The sequence below is a fragment of the Sebastes fasciatus genome, chromosome 2 (genome assembly GCF_043250625.1).
Source record: "Sebastes fasciatus isolate fSebFas1 chromosome 2, fSebFas1.pri, whole genome shotgun sequence".
Taxonomy (NCBI): domain Eukaryota; kingdom Metazoa; phylum Chordata; class Actinopteri; order Perciformes; family Sebastidae; genus Sebastes; species Sebastes fasciatus.
The window spans coordinates 34,381,252-34,394,179 of record NC_133796.1 but is presented as its reverse complement, the minus strand read 5'-3'; the positions used below and the strand labels follow the sequence as shown (position 1 = coordinate 34,394,179).

Here is a 12,928-nt window from a genome sequence, read left to right as displayed (position 1 = left end):
CTTCTTTTGTGTATATAAAAAAATGTCCACCTCAAGCATCTAAACTGTGCTGTCCTTCTATTTCCTCGACAGCCATTCATCCATCCCGTTCTCATTCCCAGGATGCAAATACCAACACTTTGTCATTCCCTCGGCGTGTGATACCAAGGATAGACTGTGTATATAAAGATGGACGACATGACAGCTCCCCAAAAGTGAAGCCAAAACATCTGGATCGCCCCCTGGTGGCTGGCTGCAGTATAGGTCATAAATCCCGCCCCCTCCATGTTAGCAGATGGGACATAGGCCAAACTAAAAAGTCAAAGTACACATCAAATACATTTTTCCCAAAGAAGGTTTCTGTCATTTTAGGTAATTCTTATCACGCTGATTTATCTTCAAGTGTTCATTTTACTGATTAGTTATTAATTAGTTAATTGATGCTATAAAAAAGAGTTGAGACGTCATGATTGGCAACTGTGAGTCTCTCTCGCTGACAAGCTGCGGCCGTGCTTGGCTCATGATTGGTTCAAGCGGGTGACCTCGATACCCCAACAAACCAACAACATGTTGTTTGTCTTTGTGTTCACGACGTTAAGTTTCACGTTACAAACATAGTAATTTTAAGCCAAACCATGATGTTTTTCCCTAAACCTAACTTAGTGGTTTTGTTTAAATTCACAACGTTAACCAACTGTTTCCTGCGACCGTAGTGGAGCATCATAGCTTGACGTGCTGGGCTATGCAGCTCGTTAGAAAGTGACACCAAAGCGTTAGTATGTGACGAGTTGGTTCATCTGATTGACTTCACACTTGGCAGGTGTTGTGCTGATGAGGACCCAAGGAAGCGCAGTGACGTTGTTTGGCAGTGACGTTGTTTGGATGAGTCATTCTTGAGAAAGAATACGGGAGTCCAAGCGATCAAACTAGAGACCGGGGGAGGGGGGCTTCATTTTGATTCCAACTTCACACCTGTAAAGTTTTGTGACTGCATCTTGCACGGTTGTGACGCTATTGCATTGACAAAATCACACACACACACACAGACTCACTAGGTGAAAACAATACCAGCCACACGCTGTCTCTGCTGGTAATAACATGAATGTGGACAGCTTGTCATCCTGTCAGATAGAACAGGTACATTTCTTTCTTTTGGCTTTCAACAATAAAAAAAAACCTTTTCTCTATTAAGAAGCGTCATGCATGCACTGTTGAGTTTGACACTTGAGCAGTGCACAAATGAAAGAGGGAGAATATGACACGCTGACAGATGCAGGCACATTCTGATGAGAAATTCTATAGTTATGCATTCATGCAGTGAAGGTCTTATGGATTAAATACCACAGCTCCAAACACCTTTTCATCATGTGCAGCCTGTACTGCTATCAATGCTGAATTCAGAGGCTGTGTCAGGTAAACCCAGGGTTAATAGTGGCTGCAGAGGGTCCAGCTGTCACTTGTCATTCGGCAGCGGCGCAGGTCCTCTTCAGGTGATTGAGTAAACACAACGCAGGAGGAGAGTCCGGAGCTGAGGGAGTCTCCTAGCTGCAGGCAGATGCTGCCAGGTCTGTGTGCTAATGAGAGTCTGCCCCAGCAGGGATGATGGTGTACAGTGATGATCATAAAGTGTCCAAACTGTAGATTTTTCCCTGAAACAACAAGTGTTGGGACTCTGTAAATATCAGTCCATGATCCCTATTGTTTCTTTAGTCAGTTTTATTTATATAACCCAAAATCATGAAGCGTTAATGACACTCGACTCAGATAAGGAAAAACTCCCAAAAAAACCTTTAACAGTGAAAAAAAGGCAGAAACCCCAGGACGAGTGACAGAGGAGGAAAGTACTGATTATTAAATACTAGGGCTGTCAAAGTTAACGCAAATTTGTTTTGACGCCACTCATTTCTCAGTTTTACGGCTGGAGTGAAGACACTGACATCATATGAAACTACAAAACCTAAGGAATCCATTGGTACCAACTATGTCATATAGCTTGTCGTGAAGGAGGTTAAATAATGCTCCAAACTTACGCTACATTTTGGCGAGGAAAAACTGTCATTGCCATTTTCAAAGGGGTCCCTTGACCTCTGACCTCAAGATGTGTGAATGAAAATAGGTTCTATGGGTACCCACGAGTCTCCCCTTTACAGACATTCCCACTTTATGATAATCACATGCAGTTTGGGGCAAGTCATAGTCAAGTCAGCACACTGACACACTGACAGCTGTTGTTGCCTGTTGGGCTGCAGTTTGCCATGTTATGATTTGAGGATATTTTTTATGCTAATTGCAGTACCTGTGAGGGTTTCTGGACAATACTTATCATTGTTTTGTGTTGTTAATTGATTTCCAATAATAAATATATACATACATTTGTAAGTATATTTGCACACTCCCACGTTGATAAGAGTATTAAATAAAAAAGGAAAAATCTTCTTTTAAGGTACATTTTGAACAGATAAAAAAATGTGTGATTAATTTGCAATTAATTGTGATTACTTATGGACAATCATGCGATTAATCACGGTTAAATATTTTAATCGCTTGACAGCCCTGTTAAATACTTGACTTTTTTTTGGTTTAATATCAAGAGAGAGAGAGAGAACTATTTCAATACAGATACATTACTTTAGGCAGAAAGAAAATCCATATATTTTGTACATCGAGCAGCAATTTACCTGCAATACAAGTAAAGTAGTTGTACACGGGGCGGTGTGGATTTAGATCATTATCTAAAGCAGTGGTTTCTCAACCAGGGGTCCGGGGACTCCCAAGGGTCCTTGAGGGAGTTCCAGGGGGTACCCATAAAAATGGGGAATCGTTTATTTGCCCAGTGTGAGTAATAGTCATAAGAGTGACTATTGTGATCATAGGTTTCACTTCCTCCATGGTTATCTCCTCAACAAGTAGCTACAGGTAATCTGGATAAGTATTCAGTTTGACTTATAGATGGAAAATCATAAAATTATTACTGAAAAATATTGAAAATAAGACTGTTTTACAACCATTACAGAGTACATACAGATCTTACCAATTCAGAGAACATTAATTGATAAAGGTTTATTTATGTAGGGTTAATCCCTGTGTTAAAACATGGATTATACCTTTAAATTGCTCTAATTAAGTTCATATGAAATAGTTGAACTGTACATTGAAAAAGACAACCAAGTTACCTTTTATTGTTATTATTTTTGCTCTGTTCTTATTGTTGTTTACTTTGTATTCAATTTCATCATGTACTGTACATGTTCAGCACTTTGGTCAACTGCGCTTGTTATTTAACGTGCTATACAAATAAAGTTTGACTTGACTTGACATTTTAGGAGAACATATGACACCATCATAACTTCTCCATGACATTTCATGAGGTGTGAATACTTCAGTTCTCATTGTAAGGAAGCCTGATGGCTTTGGCAGGAAGAGACACACACACACGTACTGTACTGTGTAACCTACAAAATCAAACAGAGAAAGAATTTTCATTAGAGTACTTTTTCGATTATGCTTCAGCAAATTGTTAAAAAGCTAATGGGTGAGTATTCATGCTGACGAATCTTATCACTCAGTGCACAGCAGGATTTGTATCCTGTATTGCTCTTTTGATCATTTCCCAAAAGATTCATTGCCTTCTGGTGACTGAGCAGACAAATGAGAAGAAATCTCCACTCTTTACTTTCAGTTCTGGTATTTGGGTTTGATTTTGAGTCAACAATTTCTATTAATCTTGATTTTTCATATTTAAGTTTTACATTCACACATTTTTAATGACATTCAGCACACATTTCATCCACTAATCCACATTTACTGTAACTAGTAATCACGCAGATGTTATAAGTAACATTTATGAGTAAACGTGTCACAGAAATGAATCCATACTCTCTCATATCTGTCTGTCTACTGTCACATGTTCTGCAGCATGATTACATTTATAGACTGTATTGACTGTGTTTTGTATACCTGGATTTATTACTCATCTTTGATTCGGTTTGTGTGTCTGCTGTCTCTTTTTGTCCTTGCTGAATCTTATTACATTTGCAGCTGCACCAATCTAATTTCCCCCCTCAAGGATCAATATGTTTTCACTGTCAGCAGCAGATGGTTAGCATGTGTCAGCTGAATGAATCCAACCTGCATCCCTGAACCCAAAAGACAGATTCACTCAGCAGCACCGCCACACGGGAGCTCTGTTGACTTATTATTTCTGTTATCTCAGAGAACAACACCAACAATAATTTACAATATTCCCCATTTGCATATAAACTAGATTTTTTCATTGAAAACAATCCCAATCTGTAGGTGTTAATGATGTTTGATCAGCAGGTGGCTACACAGTCACCGTCTTTGTGCTTGAAGGCAAATTGTTTTGTTCTCTGATGGTAGGAATGATGTATTATGGTTTGAATTAGAAAATGACCCATGTGGCAAACCTGCCAGTTTAATTAAACCAGGCTGTAAGCAACATATTATCTATCTACATATCACACAGCGAGGCTTTAAAATTAACATACATATCTTCTGTTGATGCTGTTGGCATTTTAGCATCTCAAACGATGTTTTCAATAAAAAAATGTTTTAGTTGTGTGCAGTTGTAGTTTGCTCAAAGATGCCCATAAAGTTAATGCAGTTTACAGATATTATATAGGCCTATCATGATATAATAAATATCATTATGATCCACTTTGATTATTAGTTGCTAATTAAACAGTAATCAAACTGTCTAATGACTTCTATGGCTTCAGTTTGAGAGCTCTCACAAGGTCAACATCGCCCCTCACTGATGGATGAAGAGTATTACATGAATCATTCTCAGACGTGTTCTTAAAGGAGCATTCCACCGATTTTACACACAAAGGTCAGTTTAATCCTCCTGTGCAGAAGCAGTCGGCCCGTGAAAACAGTTAGCCTGGTGTTGATAACAGGGGACTTGGAGTTTTTAACACTGAGACAGGGATGGTCGGACAAATTGATTGGTTGCATTATGGGAAATGTAGGATCCAGTGTTTCTGGAGCGAGACCCAGACTAAGAACCAAATGTCAGGATATCTCGACCTCTGCTGTCTGATTACGACCATTATTTTGTAATCTGTCTCTTGTGAGTCCCCCCCAAAAGCAGCTTTTTTTTAATAAACAACCATCTTTTCTTTGGCTGGTTAATTATCTTCTAGAGAAATTGTAATTAGTACTCCTAATAGAGTGCTGCAGGGATGACGTATTTTTGTAGGCCGACCTGGAAATTAGCATCACCCTGGTTCCCTCGACAAAAGGCCGATGGGATTTTGGTTCATTTGGTTTTAGATTATTGCAGAAAATAAGCTCTGTGGCAAACAAACGTTTATGATGATTACACGTTTTGTTCAGCAAGATAATCAACAATAATAACACTAACGAGGCTGTGAAGGCGGATGAGACGGTGTGATGATGTTTAGTAGTCTCATTTTGCCACTTGTGAGCAACCGCCTTTTTAAAGAAACATAACGGCATCAAAATGCACACGTGGGATATTTACTGACGTATTTTATGTTGTAGAACAAAATGTTTTAGGACTCATTCCTGTAGCACTCTATATCTCTCTCTTCCCATAATCCTGCCCTCTCTCTCTGCATTAGATTAATTGTCAGGTTTTTTTTGAACAACACTCTTGGTTCTTCAGGCTTCGGTGCTTTGTGCAGGTGAACCTCCTCAGGTGTTCATTAAACAGACATTCATCGACATATACAATGTTTTATTTGTAGGCATATTACAGCTCTTCACACCTCATCAAACAGGACAAACTGACATTCGTTGGTAACACCAGGATGGTGCTGACATACTGAAAACAATGTGCATTTACTGGACTCATCTTATCTGATTTACCATTCAGTTACAGTTCTTCATGAGATGTTGAGATCCATGATGCCTGCAGTACATCCCTTTGCTCTGATGCAGTGCATGTTAAAAGGCATGCAACGTCTCGTAACGGGTTCAGTAACACAAAGCCTTAAGTTACAAAGTAATGCCATAAACCAAAAATACTGAAAACCATTATAATATTTGAAAGGGTATAAAAAGGTACTTGACTATTTACAAAATTCAAGTTAATTTTGTACAAAGTAAAAGTGCATCAAATGTTTAACGTTTTCCAGGATGGAAATATTAAAAGAAAAGGAGAGCGGATGCAGGTTTAGAAGATTCTTCTCTGTAGAAAAAGATCGTCTCTGTAAGTTAAACATCGTGAATCTTCTTTGTACTCTGGCAACTTTAGTTCAGTTTAATTTCTTCATAAATTATTATGCACGTGAGCTGAACATGTTGCAGATAAAATCTTTTAAACATCGAATTCAATATACAGTATAGTAACTTTACATTTGCGGTAGCTTTTAGGGCGGCAAGTCACCCTTGAGGTTTTTCATGTATTTCAAAATTGACCATAAGAGTTAAATAAATAGACATCAGGAGGAGACAAAAGAGGGATTGGCTAACGCTTGCCTCAAGGGCAAATTGTGGCCTGAAATTCTTGGGACAGATCGATCAAAAGCTTGCTCTATTCTTCTTTTCAAATGGTCGGAAAAAGCCCCAAAGCTCCAGCCTGAAGCCCAGAAAACAAGAGCTCAAAGATCTGTGAAGGTTCGACACAGAGGGCAGTGAATATAAAGGAGGCCCTAATGTCGCAACAGTGCAGGAATGCTAAGTGAGTGTGACAGTGCTGACTCTTGGGGGTCAGGGGTCGTGGCGTGGAACAGATCCAGTGCACTGAACAAGCGTTGCTTCAGCGGTCATGCGGAGCTGTCTATGCGGCGCCACCGTGGTGTTGGGGAGCAGGGGGAGGTGGGTTGGTCCCTGAGTGTCGGGTCCCCTGTGGAAAAGGCGTCTGTTGGGGGCCCTCAGCCTGCGTTACCGCTCCTCGTTCACTTTCCCGTTCGCCTCCTGCTCGTCCTCGTCTCTCGGCTTCTGCCTCCGGAAGAAGCCAAGCTGGGAGGGAGAGCACACGTCGACAAGTTAGACGAGAGGTACCGTCTAACAATATAAGATTGTGCATGGAAGTTCATTCTTGACCATTTGATCAGTATGTGGGATAAAACCGTCTGAATTTAAGGTCCATTTAGCAGCTTTTTTCTGAGCTTTCAACGGCATCTTACTGTCTTCAATCAGTGAAAGGACCTGGCTCAGGTGTTATTACGCGATCAATGTTTCACACTTAGTTCATGTGACACTTTACCACTTTACCTTTATATACTTTACATAGTTTAGTTTAGTTTTACAAACTGTTACACCTCTCTCTCTCTCTGTGTGTGTGTGTGTGTGTGTGTGTGTGTGTGTGTGTACAGTATATTTGCACAGACATACATACACACATATTTACTACTTCTCTATACACACTACATTCCTGTTTACACCTCTGTGTACATATATTACTTCTTACCATGCATATACAAACTACATCCTGTTTACATTGTTTTCCCATCTGACATACAGTCTTCTACAAAATTACAAGTTTACATTTACATTACTGTTTTATGTTTAATTACGTTTATATTTATTTTAACTGCACTATTTTATGCCTTAGATTATCATTTTGCTTTTACTTCTACTTGTGTGATTTCCCCTTTTATATATACATATTTTATGAGCGTTGTTGAAGGAACCTGAGACCAATTTTCATTGCCAATAACTGCTTTACTGGAATTGAGAAATGACAAACAAAGAACCTTGACGACACCTACACCACTACCATGTGATGAAGATTGTGAGAGGTGGTTGAAAGCTCAAAAAATGCAACTTTTGTTGAACTAGAGTTGTGATTTCTTTTAGAGTTGCAATGATTAATTGATTAGTTGCCAACAATTAAATTAATCGGCAACTATTTTGATAATCGATTAATTGGTTTGATTCCTTTTTTTAAGAAGAAAAAAGTTTAAATTCTCTGATTCCAGATTCTTAAATGTGAATATTTTCTGGTTTCTTTACTCCTCTATGACAGTAAACTGAATATCTTTGAGTTGTGGACAAAACGTCATCTTGGGCTTTTGGAAACACTGATCGACATGTTTCACCATTTTCTGATATTTTATAGACCAAACAACTAATCGATTATTCCAGAAAATGCTCAACTGATTAATCGACAATTTAAATAATCATTATTTGCAGCCCCAATTTCTTTGTCACAAATATAAAGATGTGTTTTCAGAGCGTTTTCAGCTTCAGAACCAGACACAGTGAAGACAGTGAATGCATGTAGCTGCTAAGCACCTAAACTCTAAAATCTAATTTTTCCTATACATTTGATTGATTATTTTTTTCAACTGCTCTTTTGTTTCCTTTATTGAGGAGCCTGCAGAGCCACACATGTGTTTTCAGTTAGTGTAGATTAGACTTCTGCTCAAACTGTGTGGAGATAAACATGTAATTTGTGAAGACCAAACAGGTGCAAGGAGCTAACAGGAGTGAGAGTGAGGGAAGCGGCAATCAAACACACACAGTCTGCAGAGAAGAGCTCTAATCAGCAGGAAGAAGTGAAATCACCTGTGTGGGTTTACCACGAGTGTGCAGGACCTTTCAGTTTATTCAGGGTTGTTTGAATGCATTTCTTTGCCTTATGTAAAGCAATACTTCCCCTTTTTTAATTACGTATTTAATAACAACCACAAAAAAATCAATTACATATGAAACTCTTTGAAACACTTTTGTGTTCGGAAGGTGATGCACAATGAAAAAAAAAACTTCCTTGCTTTGCCTTAAAAAGGGCCTTTTTGAATCTATACATGTAATTTCTATGTGAAAGGAGGCGTCTTTTGAACATGAGCCGTTCTATCCCAGAGCTCTGCCCCATGCAGGGTAAAGCATATTTATGATCTTTGGTTGCCTGGAGTTAGGTTGTATGTTTCAGTCAATAGCTCCTGTATTGACCATGAATGTGAGGCCGCCTTTGTTGACTTGTTTGACATTTTACATCAAAATGAGGTTCGACATACAGTATAGCTGGACCATTATTTCTCCAACTAGAACACATGCACATGTACAGTAGGGAACTCATGTGGTTTAACTGTTCGATTTATTGTATTTTTTCTCTCTTGGGGGTTTACGCTGTACAATGGGGCAGCCAAACTCTTCTTCCTTCCTTAGCTATATAAACACTGTTTTTATACTGAAATTCTGTAGTTAATAATATCACCTACAGATTTCACCTTTCAATGTAAAATCAATTAATGTTTAGTACGAACTGCAGCTGTCCTTACAAAGTTTGTATTGTTGCATGCAGTTTGCCTACAATTGGGACATACTACTTCTTCATAAAATTGCACCTTGAACTTTGACCCTCTTGCTCATATATCTGCTAAGCAGAGGATTGTGGGTCAGAATAGCCAGAAAAGCATGCTGGCTTCTATACTGCAAAATGTGACCAGATGTAGTCCTGGTATTTTTGGCATACTGCATTTGACATACTATGTAAAATAAATCTTTTTTTGGCATACTAAATATCATGGTAGTATGGGTATTGGAACACAGTATACACGCACAGTATATCTCATTACAGGAGTTATTTTAGTCTCTACCAGAGGGTGGCAGCGTAGCCCTACATTGGCTGTGACTATAGTTTAGGTTTAATTTGGTAATAGAACAATATGTTATTACCTACGTTAGATAAAAACGACTGTACTGTCCTACTGACTAATGGGGACAATATTTTTTTAAATTGGTCCAGTATTGATGGAGAATGCTGTAACCAGCAGCCACGAAAGACAGACACTTATACTGTAATAACAATCAGAGCCTGCCATGGCAATACCAAGTACTTTTAGTGGACGTAAATGATGCTGCCAGCTTGCCCCAATAGGATTACATTGCAGCTGCCTACAGCGCTCTCCCTCAAAACTGGACCAATTTCAGAAATGGTTGTCCCTCTTAGTCAGTTAGACACAAAACACATGGAAAAATATGAAGTTACTGTAATAACTGTGTGTTAGATGATGACTTACCTTCCATAGAGCAAGACTGAGCAGGGCTAACAATAAGAGTCCTCCCAGCGTGCTACCAATGATAATCCAGTTAGAGATTCTGTAATCTCCCTCCTTCCTGATCTCCAATATTATCTGTGGACAAGACAAGATTTGAATCATTAGATCAATAATAATTCTCATTTCTTTTTGAGATGCAAACTGAACTCAGTCAGCTATTGTATATATGTGTTAAAATGCAGAGTTTATTTGTTCATCTTGTAAAAAATAAAAATATAAGGTACATTAGTATTGGGCGATATAGATATGATAAATAATCATCAGTAATGTGGATATAATGAGTAAGTGGATAATGGTAAATAATAGAACATGTAGAAATTACTGTTATTTAGAAAAATGACATCACTTTACTGTAATGCAGCCTTTAAAACCAGGAAAAGACAACACTTATGCTATATTACGTTAATACCATATACAACATCTACGACGATACCTAGTCTCATATCACCATATGGATATAAAATCTAGATATTGCCCAGCCTTAACGTACATCCAGTAATATATATAATTTAAGTACCCTAGTGTACATGTATTGTAGTCTGTTATGACTACTACTAAAGATAAAGCAGCTGTGACATTGACAGACAGTAATAATTATCTATCCAGAGATGATGATGATTATACTGAATTATAAATTGAGACATTTGTTACTGTAGTTTTATTCAGCACATGGACACTCACAGCCCCGACGTGGGATATTCACAAAGACGTGTACATAAGTAGAATAAAACAACGACCACTGACACCATATTTGTACGGTATGATTAAAGATTCAAGATTCAATAATTTATTGCCATATCAACCGCAGTTGATTCGGAATTTGCTTTGGTGCGCTCAACAACAAAACATATAATCACATAACACACACAACAAAAACATACTGCCACAATAACAATAAAGTAACCATACAATAAATACTAAAGTGCCACCAGATGGCTCATGCCCTTAAAGTGACAAGTTCAAATTCTTGTTTATACAGCCGGAGAAGCATTTAGGACGTTGATTGTCTCGGGATAAGTGTTATTGTGGAAGCGAGATGTTTTAGACTTAATGCTGTGTAGTCTTTTACCCGAAGGTAGAGGACTGAATAGAGGGTTTGCAAGGTGTGAGGAGTCCTTTAAAATGTATGTATATGTATTTGTTTTTATATTTATGTAGGTATAGATGTATGCGTGTATTTGCACATTTTCGCTGCTTTTTTTTGCTGCTTTATAGTTGTTTTGTTTTTATGTAAAGCACCCTGAACTGCTTTTGTATGTGACGTGGTGCTATACAAATACATTTGAATTGAATTTTTCGGAAATTGGTCTGAAACAGGGCTGAAAACTTTCTTTCCTAGCACATTAAAGGTCTGCAGCACAGATCAGAACCAAGTTTACCATAAAATCCATTTCCCCACTAAACTTTTTACACTAATAATACCTTCAGAGCTTACGTCATCTAAAATAAATCAGTATGTAATTGCTCATACGAGCATAATAAAGAGATGTGGTATGACTGTTTGTTACTCGCCAATAGATGGCAGCAAAGATTAGTGTATGAGTGCAGACTTCTACATGTTGTGCCGCTGGTCCTTTCGGTCCCTAAGCTCCACACAGCACGTGTGCTCCAACACCAACCTTTACTGTCTCATTCTACACTGCTGCAGTCATACAGCTGAGCCCACTGATATCTTTTTATAAAGTAGGGCACTGCAGCAAAATGTGTTCTTGTTTAGTGTTACAGATACTATTTTAACACTTTCAGTCAATGATCTTCTTAAGCATAAAACACTGACAGAGGCTAAATCTGATCAAATCATGATGCTATTATGAGCTCAGATTGGAGTCGGATCAAACTCCCGAGACAGAGGCAGTTTACAGCATGAGTTGTTGTTGACTCACATGTCTGACAGGGCTCTCTTCATGTAGAAACATGGGGCTGGAGGAGGGGAGCTCCACTGATGCACTGGTTCCCAGTTCCAGGATTTTAAACTTCAGCTGGAGAGAGGAAATCAAAACACGTTGCCAGTTTTTCACAAACACATCACACAGCTGAGCGATTACAAAGCTGTCGTCGCTACAGCAAGATTTATGGAGCACTTGCATGCATGAGTGTTATAATAAAGCCGGGGTTTTCCAACTTTACTTATGCATGCATGTTTTGGGGTTTATACTCACTGCGTGTAAGGTATCTATTCGTAGCGCTCCTGTGATTCGGACTGCGATTTCTCTGTAGGAGGCCACGTTGGCGGTGCATTGGATGGGCAGAGTCAGAGTGTTGGATCGGTTCTGTGTGAAGAAACCAGACATCAGTCAGTGGGAAATAAAAATCTTACTTGGGAATGTATTTGGTTGGTTTGTACTTTACCAAGCGGGAGAAGCGTGACAGGTCCTCAGGTGACGCCCTGCTCTGTGCCACGTGCTGAGGTGGTAAACAGCGCGTACCGTCTCTCTGAGGTGTGACATGAGAGTAAAAACACCTGTTAGTATGTTACAACTTCATGTCTGCAGAGTAAACAGTGAAATAATATTCTGCTGAGTTGAAGTGCCTTAGCGTTAAATTACAGCCAAGAATTAATATTGCTCTGTATTAAAGGAATAGAAGAAGAATGTGCTATTATTATTTTAACTTTGAGGCTCAACACTCACCTGGTCAATATAGAAGTCAGATATCTGCAGGAGTTGGTTCCCATTTTTGGTCATTTCTGGGATCTCGATGTTCAGCTGCAGGTCCTTTACTGGAAAGTAGCCGAGGTTCTGGATCTGAGAGACAACAAAAACTATGTGAAACTATAGAATTTCCTCCGCCAACCAGTCAAGTTACAGTTTACATCCATGTCTGTCCCAAATGTCATCACTTCATCATTTTATCCTGTTAGACATTTGTGTGAAATTAGCATCTGAATTATTGAGATATGGCCAAAAACTATTTTGTGAGGTCACAGTGACCTTTGACCATCAAAATCTAATCAGTTC

The 12,928-nt window shown here is 38.7% G+C and overlaps 1 protein-coding gene across 1 annotated transcript in view; it reads right to left on the bottom strand.

Moving 5' to 3' along the window:
- Positions 1-5,686: 5,686 nt before the first annotated feature.
- The window catches only part of itga11a (integrin, alpha 11a), a 68,365-nt gene continuing 61,123 nt past the window's right edge, over positions 5,687-12,928 (bottom strand). The window contains exons 25-30 of the mRNA XM_074621370.1: positions 12,602-12,715; positions 12,321-12,404; positions 12,131-12,241; positions 11,855-11,950; positions 9,933-10,046; positions 5,687-6,927 (exon numbers count right to left, since the gene is read on the bottom strand). Coding sequence (XP_074477471.1) covers positions 6,850-6,927; positions 9,933-10,046; positions 11,855-11,950; positions 12,131-12,241; positions 12,321-12,404; positions 12,602-12,715 — 597 coding nt within the window. The 3' untranslated portion in view covers positions 5,687-6,849. The remainder of the gene's footprint in view (positions 6,928-9,932; positions 10,047-11,854; positions 11,951-12,130; positions 12,242-12,320; positions 12,405-12,601; positions 12,716-12,928) is intronic.